Below are 22,707 nucleotides of genomic sequence, written 5' to 3'. Positions count from 1 at the left end.
GCCTGGGGCAATCTTTTGTTAAGAATTGATTAGATGTCCCTGATTATTTCCTCTCTGTTGTTTTGCTGTTGTAATTTTAGAGTTTTTTAATACTGGTAGCCAGATTTAGTTCATTTTCCTCTTGCCATATGTAGTGAATCTTACCTTGTAGGCCTGAAAGGAAGCCTGGTTAACAGTATGGCAATCCTCCATTTTGGGAGTGTATGCCAGGGAGGCAGCCATCTTGAGTGAGGATAGATGGAAGAGGGGAGGAGTTTAGAGTCTCCTAAGATTGGCTAGAGCAGTTGGGAGGAGCCAAGTCTTAGGAGGGAAAAGATCTCCGCTTCTGTGGGAGTTGAGAACTGGGAGCTGGTGTGTGAAGAAGAGTTTTTGAAACTGGGTTTTTAGGGAGAGAGTGTCTGTGTTAGACAGTGATGTGTACTGACAGGAAAAAGGTCAGACAGCAATCTGATTTCTTGAGAGTGTTAGCACAGGATATTGTCTCTCCAGGCTGGGTTAGTTAGCAGGAGAAACTCTAGGGTAGAGTTTGTTAATAACCCAGGGACTACCTAGGATAGGTTAGTCAGAACTCATTACTATGTCTCTGAAGTAGAGTGAGGGTTGTTGTTGCCAACATTTGGATTTATTTGGTTAGCTCTGTCTGTAACTAAGTGAAGAAACTTATTGAAGTAACCAACAAGCTGAAGTACTTTTGTAACAAGTCACGCTTATTTTACCTCTCAGAAGTAGTTGTCTGTTTTTATAAATAAATCTTGTTCTATTTAACTTTCAAAAGATCTCTACTGTGCATCATTCTATCATCAAGCCTTTGAGATAGTCCCAGCGTTTTTAACATTTTGATACTACAGAAAAGCCTCTTAACAAACAGTTACTTTGGGAGCCAGGGGAAAAGCAGTGTTGGCAGGAGTGGGAAAAGTTTACCTCAAATACTCATTTTAAAAATCCTAAAACAACTTGGTTGGTGGCAGCTTTAATTTAAAAGAAGGTTTAAGACAAGCAGAACACATAACAATTATAGTCTCACTACTATATTGGAGGCACAAGGGTGGGAGAATTGAAGAAAAGAAAAGGGGAAGATCCATCCTGCCCAGACATAATACTAACAAGCCTCCAGCCTCGCGTCACCGGTTGTGTTATATTTCATACTGGTGTCTAGTGGTGTGATATTATATATAATCCTTTACAGTGGTGTTCAGTTGTGGGGATATATTATACTATATTATGTATACTTCATTAAAGTGGTGACAAGCAGCGTGATATATCTACATATATTTTCATCATACCATACATCAAGGGAACCACTGACCGCATAGGGAAGCTGATGAGGAAACACAACCTACAAACGATCTACAGACCCACCAAGAAAATCCAACAAATGCTACGTTCAGCAAAGGACAAGAGGGATCCTCTCACTTCTGCAGGAGTCTACCGTATACCAAGCAGCTGTGGACAAGTCTACATAGGGACCACAAAACGCAGCATTGCCCAAACACGAATCAAGGAAGATGAAAGGCACTGCAGACTACTTCAACCAGAGAAGTCAGCCATAGCAGATTACCTGATGAACCAACCTGGACACAGTATATTATCTGAGAACACAGAAATGCTGGACCACTCTAACAACCACCATGTCAGACTACACAGAAAAGCTGTCAGGTTTTACAAGGTACTGTATTGTAATATAGCTGGGTTATGCACTGCTAATGGGCTTCTATTTGAAATGCTGAGTCATGCATTAACTGTATATAGGACTTCATTTGGGGAATGTGTTCTGGCCTAGTCCAGGTGATTGTGAATGATGTAATCCTGGGTCTGAGTTACGTCAATGAGTTAGGAACCAATCAGAGATTGCTATGTGTATAGAATTGTATATAAGGAAGTCATATACAGTGTATATTTCTCCTTGTGCTGTGATGTTGTTCGTCGAAGGCTATATGTAATTAAAGAACCTGTCTGCTAAGACAAGATATAACTGTATACTGTGGTAAGTTTGTAATATCATCTAGACTGGGGGAAGGACAATAGTAAAACTGGCAATGGCCGGGCATGTGCACAAGTGTCTGTAAAAGGTTCCAGAGTGACTGCAGTTTGTGGGAGCAGTTGACTGAAAATACTGTGCAGGAAGAAGCTACTGGAAAGCGCTGAAGTTGTGCAAATGGTCTGCTGCTGAGTTGTGATGTTAATCTCAACAGAAGCCATTGAAATCCACAAGCATGTGGGCAATTTCAACAGAAAGGAGGAAACCATGAAAATGATCAAAATCTGGCTACCAGTATTTAAAAAACTCTAAAATTACAACAGCAAAACAACAGAGAGGAAACAATCAGGGACAGCTAATCACCTCTCAACAAAAGATTGCCCCAGGCACTAACAAGCCACACCAAACAACTGCCAGGCCATCAAATGCTAATCAAGGTGGTCAGTTGAAACATTCACACCTAGGTCCAGCAGACAAGAGTTCTTTGTCTCACCCTGGTCATTCCACAGATATATAAACCCATTTTCCTAGTTCCAACAGACCTCACTACCTCTGAGGGTGCTTGCCATAGATGCAGGCGAAACATCAGGAGAGAATGCCTCTAGAACATGGCCATATAGCCCGAAAAAACCTACAACAACCCAGTGATTCCGGCCATGAAAGCCTTCGACATACAGGAAGGAATACTTTGTTTGTATTCTTTCGAGTGTGCATAAGCTTCTGAGTTACTTATGCCCAGTGAAGACTGATTTCACATGCTTAAGTGCACTTGAATCCATTTGTCTTCTAAATTGAACACTCAGCTCAGTCATCTTTCCAGAAAGTGCTTTAAAGCATGTCAGGGCATATTTATTTACTGGCGGAGCTATTGTTTCATTTCTCTAAGATGCCCTGGGAACTGAACAACCATGAGGGCAGTTTTGGAAATCAGTTCCCAACACACTTGGGAGGAAGTCATGACAGTTACCCTGACACAAAAAGTGATGTACGATTGGTTGCTGTAATTTTCTGTCAATTTGGTTTGGACATAAAGCAACACTGTAAAAGAGAGACCTCAGTGAGTCCTGTTCATTAAGAACTCTGTTCAGGCCTTGCAAACCCAGAGCCACGGCTTCCTTTACTGACCCAATCCATCATAATATAGGTTTTCTCTTTCCTACTGCCTTCCACTGTGCTGAGCTGTATGTGTACCTTGACTGCTGGAAGGATTTCCAGTTCATTAGCCAAGCCATGCTACCTCCCAAGTTTCTGTTTAGAAACCGACAGAAGGCAGAAAGACACAGGCAGAAGGAATAGCTTCAAGGGACTGGCACATAAAGAAGATCAAATCATAGAAGAGAATCATAGAATCATAGAGTTGGAAGAGACCTCATGGGCCAGTCCAATCCCCTGCCAAAAAGCAAGAAAAATGCATTCAAAGCACCCCAGACAGATCATAGAATCATAGAATCATAGAGTTGGAAGAGACCTCATGGGCCATCCAGTCCAACCCCCTGCCAAGAAGCAGGAATATTGCATTCAAATCACCCCTGACAGATGGCCATCCAGCCTCTGTTTAAAAGCTTCCAAAGAAGGAGCCTCCACCACACTCCGGGGCAGAGAGTTCCACTGCTGAACGGCTCTCACAGTCAGGAAGTTCTTCCTCATGTTCAGATGGAATCTCCTCTCTTGTAGTTTGAAGCCATTGTTCCGCGTCCTAGTTTCTAGGGAAGCAGAAAACAAGCTTGCTCCCTCCTCCCTGTGGCTTCCTCTCACATATTTATACATGGCTATCATATCTCCTCTCAGCCTTCTCTTCTTCAGGCTAAACATGCCCAGCTCTTGAAGCCGCTCCTCATAGGGCTTGTTCTCCAGACCCTTGATCATTTTAGTCGCCCTCCTCTGGACACATTCCAGCTTGTCAATATCTCTCTTGAATTGTGGTGCCCAGAATTGGACACAATATTCCAGGTGTGGTCTAACCAAAGTGGAATAGAGGGGTAGCATGACTTCTCTAGAGCTAGACACTATGCTCCTATTGATGCAGGCCAAAATCCCATTGGCTTTTTTTGCCACCACATCACATTGTTGGCTCATATTTAACTTGTTGTCCACGAGGACTCCAAGATCTTTTTCACACGTACTGCTCTCAAGCCAGGCATCCCCCATTCTGTATCTTTGCATTTTGTTTTTCCTGCCAAAGTGGAGTATCTTGCATTTGTCCCTGTTGAACTTCATTTTGTTAGTTTTGGCCCATCTCTCTAATCTGTTCAGATCGTTTTGAATCCTGCTCTTGTCCTCTGGAGTATTGGCTATCCCTCCCAATTTGGTGTCGTCTGCAAACTTGATGATCATGCCTTCTAGCCCTTCATCTAAGTCATTAATAAAGATGTTGAACAGGACCGGGCCCAGCCAGTTTGAAGCCATTGTTCCGTGTCCTACTCTCCAGGGAAGCAGTAAACAAACTTGCTCCCTCCTCCCTATGACTTCTGCTCACATATGGCTATTAGGCTTGTTTGATCCAAAAAAAAAATGTTTCAATACTCGTTTTGGATGTAGGGGAAGCTGGCGATTCAATTTTGAAACGATTTCTGAAATTTTCTTGAAAAAAAGATCGGAAATATCAGAAATCCGAATCACTTCGTTAATGGAAGGTGCCCTCCAGAACCATTAAGTAACTTTGGCAAAGTCAGAAAGCCTAAACAAACAGTGTTAGTTTTAAAATCTCGCAGTTTCCCTTCCCTGACGGCGAATGGCAATGCAGAGGGATGAGGTGGGCATGGCTAAGCAGAGCTGTTCTTGAAGGCCGCTGGGGGCATGAATACTGCACATATCTTATTTGTAGTGGAAAAAACACTTAAACAAGGTTGTACGTTTTTTCGGGCTATATGGCCATGTTCTAGCGGCATTCTCTCCTGACATTTCGCCTGCATCTATGGCAAGCATCCTCAGAGGTAGTGAGGTCTGTTGGAACTAGTAAAATGGGTTCATATATCTGTGGAATGACCAGGGTGGGACAAAGAACTCTTGTCTGCTGGAAGTGTGTGCCTGGTTTTGGCTAATGAGATAGGATTGTTGTTGTTGTGTGCTTTCAAGTCGTTTCAGACTTCAGTTGACCCTGAGTGAGGGTCTGGTAAATGACCTTGGAGGGCCATATCCGGCCCTCGGGCTTTAGTTTGAGGACCCCTGGTCTAGATCAAGGGAAGAAACAGTACCACTATATTCTGCATGATCATACTTCATCTGGAATACTGTGTCCAGTTCTGGGCACCACAATTTGCCTCAGGTCCCTCTAACTTTATTAGAATGGAAAATGAAGGGTTGTTGTAGGTTTTTTCAGGCAGTCTGGCCATGTTCTAGAAGCATTCTCTCCTGACGTTTCACCTGCATCTGTGGCAGGCATCCTCAGAGGTTGTGAAACCTCACAACCTCCGAAGATATCTACCACAGATGCAGGCAAAATGTCAGGAGTGAATGCTTCTAGAACATGGCCATACAGCCCAAAAAACCTACAACAACCCAGTGATTCTGACCAAGAAAGCCTTTATTTATTTATTTATTTGATTGTTTGTTTACTACATTAATATACTGCCCCTCTCAGCCCAAGGGCGACTCGGAGCGCTTAACAATAGGCAACAATTTGATGCCGGTGCAGTTACAGCAAAATTAAGAAATTAAAACAGTCATAAATACTTTTGTCAAGTTTTACAATGTATTGTAATGTAATATAGCTGAGTCATGCACTGCTAATGGGCTTCTATTGGAAATGCTGAGTCATGCATTAACTGTATATAGGGAATCATTTGGGGAATGTGTTCTGGCCTAGTCCAGGTGATTGTGAATGATGTAATCCTGGGTCTGAGTTAAGTTAATGGGCTGGGAACCAATCAGAGATTGCTATGTGTAATTGTATAGAATTGTATATAAGGAAGTCATGTACAGTGTATATTTCTCCTTGTGCTGTGATGTTGTTCATCGAAGGCTATATGTAATTAAAAGAACCTGTCTGCTAAGACAAGATATAACTGTATGCTGTGGTAAGTTTGTAATGTCATCTAGACTGGGGGAAAGACAATGGTAAAACTGACAATGGCCGGGCATGTGCTCAAGTGTATGTAAAAGTTTCCAGAGTGACTGCAGGCTGTGGGAGCAGTTGACTGAAAATACTGTGCAGGAAGAAGCTACTGGAAAGCCTGAAGTTGTGCAACTGATCTGCTGCTGAATTGTGAAGTTAATCTCAACATCTTTATAATACTAACAGCAATATAAAACATAAAAATTGTACACATCATTTAATAACACTGTCAAATCGTCTCCATATCAAATCATGGTCTGGTTGCGTTGTCAGTTGTCCATAATATCATACATCTATGCCATATCTGGAAAGCCCTGTTCGAAAAGCCAAGTTTTCAGCATTCTTCGAAAAGGACAGGAGGGAGGGGGCCAATCTTATCTCTATAGGCAGGGCGTTCCACAGTCGAGGGGCCACCACTGAGAAGGCCCTGTCTCTCGTCCCCGCCAAACACATCTGTGAGGAAGATGGGAGCGAGAGCAGGGCCTCCTCAGAAGATCTTAGCATTCTGGATGGTTTGTAAGGAGAGATACGTTCGGATAGGTAAGTTGGACTGAAACCGTTGACAATACATTGAAAATGGAGGCTTCATGCAAAGGTGAAAGGAGACTGGAAGCAGACATACCACTATGTGATTTCGTTGTTACATTATAAACTACATGGAAACTAAATGATGAGAATATCAGTGGCTGCTGGGATGTCAGAAGATGGAGTGAATGAATCATCACAAAGCAAGGGCAAGAGAAAGAGAGCAAAGGAAGAAACAACAGCAGGCCACAACTTTGACCATCTCCTTGTAACTACTCACGTCAGCTTCATTCCACAGGCCTGGGATGCAAAAGGATTCTAGCAAGTCACTGCCACACAGCAGCAGGATTCGGAGCTCTGCAGGAGAGAAGAAAGAGGCACTGAGATACAGACATTGTTCTCAAATAATAGGCCTGTACTAATCTCTTTCTCAAGACCTGCAGGACAGCGAGTTTTTGACAGAGAACTGTTTCTCATATTGTTTTCAGGCTTGGTTGCCTCTCAGGAGCATCTTCATTCTGTGTGCTTTGCATGATTGTGCTGCTATTGTAAGTAGCCTCTGGAATGATTGAGACAATTCTTATAGTGTTGTAGCAATTCTCAAATGGACTGTGTAAGCAGATTACATGTACTGCTTGCTGCAGGCAGGATGTCTGTTAATGTGCCTGTCAGGACAGGATGTGTGCTCAAAATGATGACTTCTAGGAGTCATTTCGGTTCTGAAAAACCAAAATATATGAAGAACTCTTTTTTTAAAAAAGCAACACACAACAGCTCAAACAAAGATTACTTTTCTCCTCAGATTCAAATTGACCAGGGTATTTGGGTGACCAGGGTATTGGGTGGCAACCTGTGCTGGATGGGGTTGCACTCCCCCTGAAATCACAGGTCCGCAGTTTGGGGGTCCTCCTGGACTCAGCGCTGACGCTTGATGCGCAGGTGTCGGTGGTGGCCGGGAGGGCCTTCGCACAATGAGCGCTAACTGCAACCTTACCTCGTGAAGTCTGACTTGACCATGGTGGTCCATGTCTTAGTTACTTCTAGACTGGACTACTGTAATGCACTCTACATGGGGCTACCCTTGAAAACGGCCCGGAAACTACAACTTGTCCAACGTTCAGCAGCCAGATTAATAACTGGGGCGATTTACAGGGAGTGGTCAACCCCCCTGTTTAAGGAGCTCCACTGGCTGCCATTTATTTTCCAGTCCCAATTCAAGCTGCAGGTTATCACCTATAAAGCCCTAAATGGTTTGGGACCCGCCTACCTTCGTGACCGTATCTCCCTCCATGTACCATCCGATCTTCTGGGAAGGCCCTTCTCTCACCCCTGCCAGTTTCACAAGTTCACCTGGTGAGTACAAGGGAGAGAGCTTTTTCCTCTGTAGCTCTCCGACTCTTAAACTCATTGCCTGGAGAAATTAGGAAAACCCCAACGCTAGAAACCTTTAAAAAGAACCTTAAAACCTGGCTCTTCCACTGCGCCGTTGGTAGGTATACAATCTCACTTTGTTGCTCAGCCTCAACGTTCTGTCATTGGAGTACACATCCCCCCCTCCCCCCGCTCCTTGGGAAAGCCTGATTCCACAACCCCCGCTAAATGAGCCCTCCTCCATAGATAGCCTGCTTTTATTTTATCTCGCCTGAGTTTTGATTAGTTTTTGATTGGTTCTTCTTTTGGTCATTGCATGTAGCCTGCCCACTGTCATTGTGTTTGTGCTTATTGTAATTTTATATTGTTGTGTATTCACATGTTTTGTGTAATTATGATGTTGTTATTGTGCGCGTTTCGGTTTGCGTTTTCGGTTTTCTTTATTGTATTTGTTGTTTGGGCTTGGCCTCATGTAAGCTGCTCCGAGTCCCCATCGGAGAGATGGTGGCGGGGTATAAATAAAGTTTATTATTATTATATATTATTATATAAGCGGGGTGGGCAAAGTGTATCTCCCCAAGCCACTTCGAGGCCATTATATGGGGCAGATTTTAAAATTCATGGCAGAAAATTCCTCCAAATCAATCAAAGCTATCACCCAAATACATCAAAAGACATCTCAGTGGCAGAATTGGCCCTTCACAACCCCATCCCCACAAACTAGTAGAAAACTAGTGAAAAATAAACTGGAAGTAACTTCAGATTCATTTCAATGAAGGAGCAGCTAGGAATTCTGCATTCTTTTGGAGCCATTTGTCAAACCAGGGCTTAGAAACATATGCTAATCTGCAGTTACCAGCTGCCTTAGGCATTATAGCTAATGGGGAAGAATGGGTTGTTGTACGTTTTTCCGGGTTATATGGCCATGTTCTGGAGGCAATTTTTTCTCCTGACGTTTCACCTGCATCTATGGCAAGCATCCTCAGAGGTTGTGAGGTAATGGGGAAGAATGCTGGGAGATTGTCCAACAAGAAACAGAAGGCCATATGTTCTTCATCCCTCTTTGAAATCACTGCAATCTTATTGTTGGCATGCATTATGTGGCACCGTAAGTGTTGAGAATTATAATGCTATCCTTCAAGGAACACAAAATGTTTGTGCAACTCTTAGGCCCCTTCCACACTGCCTCTATATCCCAGGATCTGATCACATATTGATCAGAAAACCAGGGAAAATCAGAGTCACCTGTGTGTACCTGTATGTTTGTGTCAATGGTGTATAACAATAATAATAATAATAATAATAATAATAATAATCTTTATTTATCCCACTCCACCATCTCGCCCAACGGGGACTCGGGGCGGCTTACATGAGGCCAAGCGCGAAAAACAAATTACAACAAGATAAAATAAAAACAAAAGCAACAGCATAATAATTACATTAATAACATATAATACGGTGAACAATCTAAGAAAACAATATATATACAATCACAATGACAATGGGCAGCCTGTATGTGCAGGATAAAATGTTAAAAACTCAGGGTGAGATAAAAAAAAGGAGTAGGTTATTTGCCAAGGAGGGCTCATAGAACAGGGTTGTAGAACCAAACTTTTCGACCGGGGGGAAGGGGGGGGGGGGGAACGGGACGTGTGCTCCAATGACAGAAAATGTTGAGGGGAGCAATAGTGTGAGGTTGTGTGCCTACTCATATGCAGGAAAAAAGCCAGGTTTTAAGGTTCTTTTTAAAGGTTTCTAAGGTGGGGGCTATCCTAATCTCTCCGGGTAATGAGTTCCAGAGTCGGGGTGCTACAGCGGAGAAGGCTCTCTCCCTTGTACCCACAAGATGAGACTGTGAGGCGAAAGGAGGGCCTCCCCCAAAGATCAAAGGGCCCGGGCTGGTTCATGGCGGGAGATATGGTCATGAAAATAGGTGGGTCCCAAACCGTTTAGGGCTTTATAGGTGATAACCTGCACCTTGAATTGGGACTGGAAAATAAACAGCAGCCAGTGAAGCTCCTTAAACAGGGGGGCAGACCGCTTCCTGTAACTTGCCCCAGTTATTAATCTGGCAACCGAACGTTGGACAAGTTGTAGTTTCCGGGCTGTCTTCAAGGGTAGCCCCACGTAGAGTGCATTGCAGTAGTCCAGTCTAGAGGTAATTAAGGCATGGGCCACCATGATCAAGTCAGTCTTCACGAGGTAAGGTCGCAGTTGGTGCATGAGTTTTAATTGTGCAAAGGCCCTCCTGGCCACTGCCGACACCTGAGCATCAAGCATCAACATTGAGTCCAGGAGGACCCCCAAACTGCGGACCTGTGATTTCAGGGGGAGTGCAACCCCGTCCAGCACAGGTTGCCACCAGATGGACGACTGACCTGGAGGACCTCTGTCTTATCAGGATTGATCCATATTCATCTGGATATATTAAATGGAATGGCCATATTTATCTGGATATATTAAATCCTAGTATATGACATCAACCACCTTAAAGCTTCTGTGTTGGCAATCTGGCCCTTACAATGGAAAAAAAAAACCCTTTCCTTATTTGCTCTAATCTGATGTGAATTCACTCACACACATAGGGTTGTTAGAGTGAAAACTGGAGATGGCTTCTGTCCTTCTATGGCAGTATAGAAAAAATAATTTTAACCGGTATTGCTTTTAGTCTGGATTGCATGGCAAACAACATCTGTTGAAATTCACCTTTCTTCACATCAGTTAAAGGGTCAGGAGCTGCTTCCAGTTTTTAGTCTGGCAACACGAGAAAAAGCGGCTTTGATTCAGTTTGACTGAGCATTATTCATTCCATATATTTTCCTTGTTGTGGCTAACAACAGTGGTGGGGTTGTGACCACAGAAAGTTGATAAATGATTACTTTCCCCTATATAAATCTGATCTCCCTACAGCCACCTCCTGTACAAGGAGGAGACAGGGAACCTGTCACAAAACATCCATATCACATGCCATTTGGTGCCCTAGGATAATTGTCACCTTTGGTTCCTGACACTAATGGTTTTGGAAGGAACCCCTTTCCTCTGTCACATTTAGTAAATATGGGGTTTTTAAAAACTTTGATCTTGACTTACCAATTTCTTCATATCTCATCACTGTCCCCAAATTTGCATTCTCATCTGGGTGGGAGGAAGAGAGAGAAAAAGAACAAGGAGGAACTTAGATTTCACAAGGTCTATCCATTAAAACACTGCTCTGAGTGCAAATCACAAGTAAATAATCATTTATTCATACAACTGTCCTTAAAACATGTTTTTTTTTTCTGTGTCAGGAGCAACTTGAGAAACTGCAAGTTGCTTCTGGTGTGAGAGAACTAGCCATCTGCAAATATGTTGCCCAGGAAATGCCTGGATGTTTTACCATCCTGTGAGAGGCTTCTCTCATGTCCCCGCATGAGAAGCTGGAGCTGACAGATGGGAGCTCACCCCACTTCTCAGATTCGAACCACCGACCTTTTAGTCAGCAGTCTTGCCAGCACAAGGGTTTAACCCATTGTGCCACCGGGGGCTCTTAATACAATGTTAAAATAATGAAATTAAGATTAATGTTCCAAACCAGTGCTACTTGTGCTATCTAAGGTACGAGAATGGGAATTCCTTTTCATTCAGTGTGGTGGAGACTGATACCATATTTGTATCCCCTAGATACAAATAATTGTTTCTTTCCTGGAAACTCTCTAAGGATCTGTAACTGATAGTTTGTGGATGGGTACTGGTCCAGGGACCACACTTTGAATAGCACTGCTCAAGGCAATGATAACAATTGGTACTACGTAACACACATGGCAACACATCTGTTGACAACCATTGTGGTGCAGTGGTTGTAGTTCTGAATCGGACTTCAGGTTCTTTTAGCTTTTGTGTCTCTCTTCCATTCACAACATTTGTAATTTTGACCATATTCCAATATTGCATGATCATCTGTGAAACGTTGGGAGGAATCCAACTGCTGCTCTCAACTAGAAATGACCCATAGAACCAACAAGATTTACGTATCTGTTGAATTGCCATTCAATAAGTAATTTGGTGGGTCTACTCTAGATGTGATTAACCAACAGGATTCTGGTCATTGACTCCAGGACAATTTCAATGACTGATTTTTTTTCCACTCATAGATCATGATTTTTAACTACTAGTGATAAGATACATTTCTTTAACTTACCCACAAAGGTGAAACGCTCCATTGGGGGACGAACACAGCAAATCCTGCTCAGGCTCTCACCCACTTTCCCCAACAGCTTCACTAGTAAATAAATAAACAAACAAACAAATAAATAAATAAAGAGCAGTTTTATGCTTGTAAAGTATTTTGGAAATGGCTTTATTTCACATACTGATGGTAGTATTTGTCATTACAGTTTTGTTTCCCTGAACTACATCAAAGAAATTAAAATTCAAACTACAAGAGAGGAGATTCCATCTGAACATTAGGAAGAACTTCCTGACTGTGAGAGCCGTTCAGCAGTGGAACTCTCTGCCCCGGAATGTGGTGGAGGCTCCTTCTTTGGAAGATTTTAAACAGAGGCTGGATGGCCATCTGTCAGGGGTGATTTGAATGCGATATTCCTGCTTCTTGGCAGGGGGTTGGACTGGATGGCCCATGAGGTCTCTTCCAACTCTTTGATTCTATGATTCTATGATTCTATATCACCAAATTTAAGTGAAAATCATTAGAATTGCAAACTTCACTCTGAGATCTAGCATGAGTAGGTGTACAAAAGTATAGTCCATCCTAGCCATGTTTACCCGGAAGACAGTTGCAGCAATTTCACAATTGTGTTAGGACCAGGGGTTCTCAATCAAACATTTTCTGCCACGGAGCCCTTTCTGAAGCAAACGTTTCTCGTGGAGCCCCAATATATGTTTATATATTATATATTATAGTTTTGGTTTTACTGATGGGTCTGTGGACCATAATAAGTATTGGTTTTGTATGTTATATTACTTTAAATCAGTAGTTAACCTGTGGGTCCCCAGGTGTTTTGGCCTACAACTCCCAGAACTCCCAGCCAGTTTACCCGGTGTTAGGATTTCTGGGAGTTGAAGGTCAAAACATCTGGGGACCCACAGGTTGAACCACAGCTTTAAATGTATATAAGGCATGAGCAAACTTTTTGACAATCATAAACTTAAAGTATTTCTGTGGAAGGCCCCAGGGGCCATCCAGCCGAACCCCCTTCTGTCAGGCAGGTAAACCACAATCAAAGGACTCCCTGAACGGTGGGAGGGAAATAGGGTTTTGGAAGCAAGGAAGGAGAAGAGAAAGGTATCTGGGTGGCAAGACAGGCAAGGAAAAATGGCTTTTGGGGGTAAGGGAAGTGAGGGGAGAAAGGGTTTTTGGGGCAAGGGGGGTGAGGAAAAAAGGCTTTTAGTGGCAAAATGAACAAGTGAAAAAGGCTTTTGGCAGCACGTTGAAAAGGTGGTGAGGGAGGTGGGAGATGGGAGGAGTGGGAGGAGCAGGAAAGAGAAGGAAAAGTTTGGAGAGGGAGAGAACCACAGAGCCCCTCCGTATACTTCACAGAGCCCCAAGGGCTCCACGGAACACACTTTGAGAACCACCTAATAATAACACTTCATTCTGCTTTGGTCAGATCCCATCTGTAAATTTGGGTTCTTGGAATAACAATTCAAGAAGGATATTGACAAGCCGAAACATGCCTAGAAGATGGCAACCAAGATGGTAAAGGGCTTAGAAACAAACCTTAAGGAACAGCTTTGGAAAGTGGGGATTTAACCTGAAGAAGGGAAGACTAAAACCTCAGATTACAACCATATTTAAATAGCTGAGGTCAAATGGATGTGACAACTCCACACCTCTGGAGTTTAAGACATACAGCATTGATTCATATTGGAAGAAAAGAGAGTCCACAATAGCTTTAGGAAGAACATCCTGACAAAAACACCTATTGATAGTGGAACAAATTACCTGAAAGAATGGTGCTTTTTCCTACCCTAATTTTTAATCAGAGATTGGATGGCCATCTTTCAGGGGTGCTTTAGATGTGTATTCCTGAATGGCACATGGTTAGACAGAATGGCTCTTGTGCTCTCTTTCCAGCTCTTAAGGGTCTATATATAGCAACCGGATGATCAGTCTAAGGACCTTATTCCATGGGCAGGAGGGAATGGAGCGGGGGGGGGGGGGGGCGGAGCAGAGGAAAGTGGAGGAAAGCATCCTTAATATTATTTTATATTGTTGATTTTGTTATTTCATATTTTTATGATGTATTTTGTTATTGTGTGTTTATTATGTTGTATTATTTTGGGCTTCGGATTGTGGCGCAGCTGGCTGAGTGTCCGCTGCATTAAGATCACTCTGACCAAAAAGGTCATGAGTTCGAAGCCAGCCTCGGTTGGAGTGGGTTTCCAACCAATTGTGTGTAGCCTGTTGTCGACCTTTGCAACCCGAAATACAGTTACATCTGTCAAGTAGGAAAATAAGGTACCATCTTAAAAGTGTGGGGAGGCTAAATTAACTGATTTATGAGGCCATAAAGAAGACTCCAGCAAAAGCATTCCAGCGGGGAAGCATGCGGGGAATGCGGAAGTGCTTCATCAGCGTCACAGATGGACAATGAAAGCGACAGCTTCCCGGGCGGCCAGAAAAAGTTAAATAGCCTCTGTCTATGTCTGTATATGTTTGTACGTCAAAAATTGGCATTGAATGTTTACCATATATGTGTACACTGTAATCTACCCTGAGTCCCCTGTGGGGTGAGAAGGGCGGAATATAAAAGCTGTAAACAAATAAATAAATAAATAAATAAATGTTAGCTGCCCCAAGTCCTCTTTGCGGAGATGGTGGCGGGTTATAAATAAAGTGTATTATTATTATTATTATTATTATTATTATTATTATTATTATGAGTGGGGATGTGCCCTACCCTGGCAACATCCATCTTTGGGGATGGCCAGCCATCCCATGACTTTTCCTCATCCTCTTCCGGCTTTCCACTGTTTCCTGCCACTCTCTTGAATCAGAAGTCAGGGAAATGCGACTTTTGGAAATGGACTCCTCTGATCATCTTCACATGCTGGTGAGACAGATTTCCATACACAGCCGCTGGAAGTGGCTGTGTGTCATGGGAAGATTTCTGTGGGACTCCATTACACCAGCATATGAAGACGGCCAGAAAGTCGGAGCAATTTAGGGTGGTATAATGTTATAAAGGGCACATTGCAAGTTACATACAAATATTAATAACCAGCATTTTTTTCTTTTAAATGAAAAACAGCCTTAAGATTTTATGTGTGAGGGCGTACATAACTCTTTTTCTGCCAAAACTTTTCCTATATAAAACTGCCTTCAGATGTTTCTATCCTTTTAGATGTGTATATGCATAAGTTATGTGCATGAACCCTGAAGGGAGGAAAGCAGCAGGGTGTTAGTGTTGGTTTTGAAGCAGGAGAAAAAGGTTAGTGCAAAAAAGGGAAGAAGTTCTTTCCTTTGGCACTCTTTCCAACCTCTCAGTTGGGGTCCTACCACATACTTTTATATGTAACATAGAGCTTGATCCTAGCACAAGACTAGAGCCTTTGCTTACCCTCTCCACAACATAATTTGCCCAAGGCATTTCTAGTAAGAATATTGTTTTCAGACAACAGCCTAAATGAGAGAGGCTGTTCCATTTCTGCCAGAAAGTATGAAGTATGCTTGGAAAAATAACCAAAAACAATTTATATACAAAACTCACATTCACCAGCAAGATTTACTAGATGGACTCTTGCTCTAATTCTACAGTGCTCTTACAATCTCAAAAGGAAACATACCCTTCACTTCCAGTTTTGCTCCTCATTCACCTGGTCATCTCAAAATGCCTCTCCTTTCAATAATTCAGTTGTTTTGACTTGACACCATAGGCTTATTTGAACCTGTTCCAGCTATCTACACAATATTCATCTTTCTTAATTCCTGCCATGTAGACAGCCTCTCTGAACCTTTCAGTCGATTGCTAAGTCAGAAGCGAAAACATAATGCCTATTTTTAATAATTTTCTGATGGGTTGTTGAAGGTTATTTCGGCCATGGTCTAGAGGCATTCTCTCCTGACATTTCGCCTGCATCTATGGCAAGCATCCTCAGAGGTAGTGAGGTCTGTTGGAACTAGGAAAAATGGTTTATTTATGCTTGTGTACATGTGGACAATTTTAACAGAAAGGAGGAAACCATGAAAATGAACAAAATCTGGCCAGCAGTATTAAAAAAACCTCTAAAATTACAACAGCACAACAACAGAGAGGAAACAAACAAGGACATCTAATCACCTCTCAACAAAAGATTGCTCTAGGCACTGTCAGGCCATTATATGCTAATCAAGGTGATCAGTTGAAACATTCACACCTAGCTCCAGCAGACAAGAGTCCTTTGTCTCACCCTGGTCATTCCACAGATATATAAACACCTTTTCCTAGTTCCAACAGGCCTCACTACCTCTGAGGATGCTTGCCATAGATGCAGGTGAAACATCAGGAGAGAATGCCTCTAGACCATGGCCATATAGCTCGAAAAAACCTACAACAACCCAGTGATTCCAGCCACGAAAGCCTTCGACAATACATTTTCTGATGCCCTTCTTATGCCACTGCATCTCCCACTGATAGAGCAATAATCATGAACCTAGAGAAATCAAAGTTAAAAATGTATCCCCTCTGTATTTAGAAATGAGCTTCCACTAAGGGACTGTATTGTCTGGAACATTTGTGGTTAGCATCTAAGAAACATGTGCAATCAACAACTTTCAGAGGACAGTTCGGGCAGAAGGCTAAAAAGCCATATATGGGGGAAAGAGGTATTTGTACTTTCCATTGTCAAAAAATCATGTGATTTACAAGAAGTCAGTTAGTCAATGTGCCAAATAAGGAATTAGAGAAGTTAGTTAGTCAATGTGCTAAATAAGGGATTAAGCCTAGGTGCTAGTTTGTAATTGGATAACTTTTGCTGCAACGCCAAAGGGTCTTGTCTATATAATGTATGTCTGAGAGACACTGGGCGCATTTGGGGAAATCGCAGGGGTCAGCACACCCGGAGTGCAATGGATGAGCCTCGCCCTGGGAAAACCTCCTTCGTGATCAAGGTGTCTCCCCTGCCAGAGAGACTCTGCCCCTGTGACTCGGGTCATGTGGAAACAATAGAACATGTGCTCCTTCAGTGTCCGTTCTACAGGGATACCTGTGCCAGGCTTATCTTACCCTTGATAGACAAGCACCCAGGCCATTCAGGACAATTTTATACCTCCCTGCTACTTGCGGATACTAATTCAGCTACAACCTACAATGTCGCAAAGTTTTGTGCAGCAGCATACAAAATCCGCCAGGGAATGACTAGTTCCAAAGTCAACTGTGTGTCCAGTAATCGTCTTCCCTGAATCTACAATTTGGTGATGGATCTGGGCATTGTATGTTTTTACCGTTTCCCCTTCTGCTCCCTCACCCATATTGTGTTTTTAGTAGTTGTATTTATATTTTTAATGTACCAAACATGCCAGGTTTGTATGGAAACGTGACACTATTTCCTGTGCTGGTCAATGACCGAAATAAATGTTTTGATTTGATTTGACACTGGGCGCAGCAGCCTCTTGAAAGTACCAAGACCTGCATGTTTGGTATGGCTAGCCCATCTGGTCATGATCATGACAGAAATAAGCTTTGCTCTTGTACACCCGAGACTGGGTGTTTGTTTTTCTGCCTCCTGCGACCGGGCCCAATGCAGAGATCCTGAATTGGTGGATCCCTAACACCACTTGGATGGCAAAGGCAGGAGAGAAGAAAAGAAGGCACTGGAGAAGACAACAGATATCTCAATGTACTATTCAGAGAAAAACTGAGAAAAGCAATTATTTGGCTCCAATCTGAAAACGTTTATGAGCAGATCTGGCCTCAGATATTTTGCGGCCTGAAGCAAAGCAGCAAATTGTCCCTTTCTCGTGTCCTGGGTAACATAGGAACCCAAGCTAGCAGTATGAATCTGACCTAGGAGGCAAAAATCTCACAATCGCATCTTTCCTTCCCTGGTAATAAAGTTACAGCAATAATAAACTAAATGACATGTTGCCTTTTCTTGATAATCAGATTCAGCCGCCTGAGGCTGGCTCTTCACTCTACATGGGCAACATGAGATGGTCTTGTTTACCTTTTTCCTCTCATCTGTAGCCTCTGCTTGAAAATCTATAGCCCCGAAGGTTTCTGCAGCCTCCTCTAAGGAAGCCTGGACAGAGTTTGTTGCTTCCCGTGGGGACCTACCTGCAGTGGGCTTGTTTGCGAGGTTGTTGTTCTGATAGATGGGCTGTGGGGTTTCATTCTGTGGCTGTCCAATCACCGGAGTCAGGGATGGTGTGTTCACATTGGAGAGGATACAGCCAGTAACCCGCTAGGAGAAACAGCAACTGTTAGTTGGGATTTACAGCATTCAAAACCATTGGGGAAATGAATTTGAGTTCACCAATCATAATATATCTTTCCCTATTTTTCTAACCATGTTTACCTGGAAGACAGTTGCAGGAATTTCACAAACTTATATGTGTTTAGATCAGGGGTTCTCAAACCTTTTCAACCACAGAGCCATTTTTGAAACAAAAGTTTCTCATGGAGCCCCATAATATTTATATATTATTTTATATATCATATATCAGGCTTGGGCAAACTTTTAGATCAACATAAATTTAACAGTATTTCAGTGGAAGACCCAGGGGCCATCCAGTCCAACCTGTTTCTGCCATTCAGGTAAAGCAGAATCAAAGCAGCCCCAACAGATGGCTACCCAGCCTTTGAAATAATAATATTAATAATAATAATAGAATTAATAATAATAATTAATAATAATTATTATTATTATTTTTAATCATTACTCTGCAAGGAAGCAGATGAAACAATAGATCACATCCTCAGCTGCTACAAGAAGATTGCACAGACAGACTACAAGCAGAGGCACAACACTGTTGCTCAGATGATTCATTGGAACTTGTGCCACAAATACCATCTGCCTGCAACAAAGAACTGGTGGGATCACAAGCCGGAAAAAGTTACAGAGAATGAACACGTCAAGCTACTCTGGGACTTCTGGATTCAGACAGAGTTTTGGAGCACAATACTCCTGACCTCACAATCGTGTTAAAAGACAAAGTATGGATTGTCGATGTTGCAATGACAATAATAATAATAATGGGTTGTAGGTTTTTGGGGCTATATGGCCATGTTCTAGAAGCATTCTCTCCTGACGTTTTGCCTGCATCTATGGCAAGCATGCTCTGGGTTCAATGAAATATCCATATACAAAGCAAGGATGGGCTGCACTGAACAAGAAGGGGATTTGGATCTCAGGATTTGCTGAGGAAGAGTCAGAAAGTTGACAATCTAGTCCTGGGTTTTTGAAAATTATTTTGGAAATGATAGTTTTTAAGATTTTAACCAAGTATATATACTCAGGATCACTTACGAGGGTTGAGTGAAAAGTAATGCCTCCACCTTCGTTACTTGGGTTTGGCTGGGAATATTTTAATAAATCAAACACAGAAATAATCCTTAGGATGTGCTCTTTAACTACCACTATTCACTTTTCACATAATCACCAGACAATTGGATACATTTCTGCCAATGATGAACAAGTTTCCTGAAGCTATCACGGAAGAAATCAACACTTTGTTTCCGAAACCCATTGTGCACAGATCTTCCGATAGCCAAGTAAAGTAATAATGTGACCCACACGTTTTTGTGAAATGCTGATTATGTTTGAAATTTCTCTCTGAGTGATACGACGATAGTCCTGAATCAATCAGTCAACCTTGTGCTTGTGAAACTCGGTGGTTGCTGTCACAGGACGTCCAACTCTTTGCTTGTCACGCAAGTCAGATGTTCCCACCTCAGCTTCTTTAAACTTTCTCGCTCAATGACGCACAGTACTTACATCAACACAATCACCATAAACAGCTTGCATTCTCTGATGAATCTCTTTTGGGGTGACACCTTCTGCTGTCAAGAATTCATCCCCCCTCCCCCCCATCCACACTTCGCTACCTCTTCCTTACCCAATCTTACTCACCTTTTGCACTTTCCTTATACTATCAAAAATTTCCTACTTTCCTATATCTTAGTAATGACCCCCCTCTTTTTATTGTTATTTGAAAACTTTAATAAAATTTATAAAATACTAAAAAAAAGAAGAATTCAATGACTGCACGTTGTTTAAGTCGCATTGACCGACCGTCTGCGCAGGGTTCCATACTTCGCACTTTAACAACACAACTGTTCAATGCTAAGGCTTCCCACCAAAATGGAACTGTAGAGGAGAGTCTACTGAACAAGCCAGTACCTGCCGCATACCAGTACTGCCATCTGTGGAGGAATTACGAAGGTGGAGGCATTACTTTTCATTCAACCCTCGCAGCATTATTCCAAGATACCTTTGTTGCTGATGGAAGAATATGCATTTTTTTTAAAGCCATACACCACTCTAGATCTTTTCTTGAATGAGAGTGGCTTAGAATTTCTAACATAATTAAAGAAAGGGAAGGAGAAGGAAAATAAAGAAGGTCATGATGGTTACAACCAATATAGCTCAGAAATGATGTCAGCCCAACCTTGCTGCTAGGAACATATTTAGACACAAGCATTACAAATTGTTCTCTTAGTCGCCAGGGGGTGCTCACTTCTTTCTTTCCCTTCTTTGAAAAAAAGAAAGATGCTGTGCATTCTCATTGCATACACAAAACTGTTGCTTTGAATTAATTGGCAGTAGCAGATACATTGAAAAACATGCCACACAAAGTTAACCCTGAGTCAGTATGCGAAGATTCATGCTACACTTCAGCATCATGTGCAATTACTACGGTGCTATCCAGTTTTACAACCATACCGTATCTCTCTAAGCAAACTTCCCTTCAATTTCATCTTGCAGAAACAATTTCATCTTGCAGATTGGACAAACCAATACAGGGATTTAAGCTAGTTTAGTAGGATTTCATGATAGTTAAATGGATTTATTTATTTATTCATTTACGATATTTATATGCCACCCTTCTCACCCCGAAGGGGACTCGGAGTGGCTTACAAGATATATATACATACAATAGGTAAAGGTAATCCCCTGACATTAAGTCCAGTCATGTCTGACTCTGGGGTGTGGTGCTCATCTCCATTTCTAAGCCGAAGAGCCAGCGTTGTCCGTAGACACCTCCAAGGTCATGTGGCCGGCATGACTGCATCGAGCGCCGTTACCTTCCCGCCGGAGCGGTACCTATTGATCTACTCACATTTGCATGTTTTCAAACTGCTAGGTTGGCAGAAGCTAGGGCTGACAGTGGAAGCTCACGCCGCTCCCCAGAATCGAACCTGCGGCCTTTTGATCAACAAGCTCAGCAGCTCAGTGCTTTAACCCACTGCACCACCGGGGGCTCCACATACAATATATTATATTATTATCATAGTACAACAGGGATCCTCAAACTAAGGCCCGGAGGCCGAATACGGCCCTCCGAGGTCATTTACCCGGCCCTTGCTCAGGGTCAACCTAAGTCTGAAATGACTTGAAAGTACACAATAACAACAACAATCCTATCTCATCAGCCAAAAGCAGGTCCATACTTTCCATTGAAATACTAATAGGTCTATATTTCTTAAAATTGTTCTTCATTTAATTATTGTATTGCTTTTTTGCACTACAAATAATATATGTGCAGTGTGCATATGAATTCACTCATGTTTTTTTCAAATTATAATCCGACCCTCCAACAGTTTGAGGGACTGTCACCTGGCCCTCTGTTTAAAAAGTTTGTGGACCCCTGTAGTACAATATCAATATTAAATATTACTATATTGTACTATACCAGTGGTTCTCAACCTTGCTAATGCCGGGACCCCTTAATGTCGTTCCATATGTTGTGGTGACCCCCAATCATAATATTGTTTTCGTTGCTACTTGATACCTGTCATTTTAGTACGGTTGTAAATCGTAATGTAAATATCCGATACGCAGGATTTATTTTCATTCACTGGACTAAATTGAGCACAAATACCCAATATGCCCAAATGCTAGTGGGGTTGGGGGGGGGGGGAGGATTGATTTTGTAATTTGGGAGTTGTAGTTGCTGGGATTTATAGTTCACCTATAATCAAAAAGCATTCTGAACTCCACCAGCGATGGATTTAAGCCGAACTTGGCACAAAGAACTCCCATGACCAACAGGAAACACTGGAAGGGTTTGTGGGCATTGACCTTGAGTTTGGGAGTTGTAGTTCACCTACATCCAGAGAGCACTGTGAACTCAAACAATGACGGATCTGGACCAAACTTGGCACGAATATTCCATATGCCCAATTGTGTACACTGGTGGAGTCTGGGGAAAATAGACCTTGACATTTGGGAGTTGTAGTTGCTGGGATTTATAGTTCACCTACAATCAAAGAGCCTTCTGAACTCGACCAACAATAGAATTGGGTCAAACTTCCCACACAGAATCCCAATGACCACCAGAAAAAAACTATGTTTTCTGATGGTCTTTTGCAACCCCTTTGACACCCCCCCCCCACGACCCCCTCAGGGGTCGTGACCCCCAGGTTGAGAAACACTGTACTATACTATTATATTGTAATATTATTAATAATATTACATGTACTATAAATATAAAATAATAATATCTTATTATTAGTAGTAGAAGTAGTATATTGCATTACATTATAATACATTATAATCAAAAGTCTATAATGTGTAAGATTGTGAGGTGAAATACAAGACTGGCCTCCTGTCCCTTTAATGGTATCTTAATCCTATCTGT

The 22,707-nt window shown here is 42.3% G+C and overlaps 1 protein-coding gene across 1 annotated transcript in view; it reads right to left on the bottom strand.

The window, feature by feature from the left end:
- The window catches only part of NMNAT2 (nicotinamide nucleotide adenylyltransferase 2), a 105,000-nt gene that overhangs the window by 7,085 nt on the left and 75,208 nt on the right, over window positions 1-22,707 (bottom strand). The window contains exons 5-8 of the mRNA XM_060774489.2: window positions 18,182-18,308; window positions 12,106-12,186; window positions 11,019-11,063; window positions 6,838-6,914 (exon numbers count right to left, since the gene is read on the bottom strand). Of these exons, the coding sequence (XP_060630472.1) occupies window positions 6,838-6,914; window positions 11,019-11,063; window positions 12,106-12,186; window positions 18,182-18,308 (330 nt within the window). The remainder of the gene's footprint in view (window positions 1-6,837; window positions 6,915-11,018; window positions 11,064-12,105; window positions 12,187-18,181; window positions 18,309-22,707) is intronic.

This window comes from Anolis sagrei, chromosome 4 (genome assembly GCF_037176765.1).
Source record: "Anolis sagrei isolate rAnoSag1 chromosome 4, rAnoSag1.mat, whole genome shotgun sequence".
Taxonomy (NCBI): domain Eukaryota; kingdom Metazoa; phylum Chordata; class Lepidosauria; order Squamata; family Dactyloidae; genus Anolis; species Anolis sagrei.
Note: the sequence above shows the minus strand (reverse complement) of the source record. Positions and strands in the feature narration are given on the sequence as shown.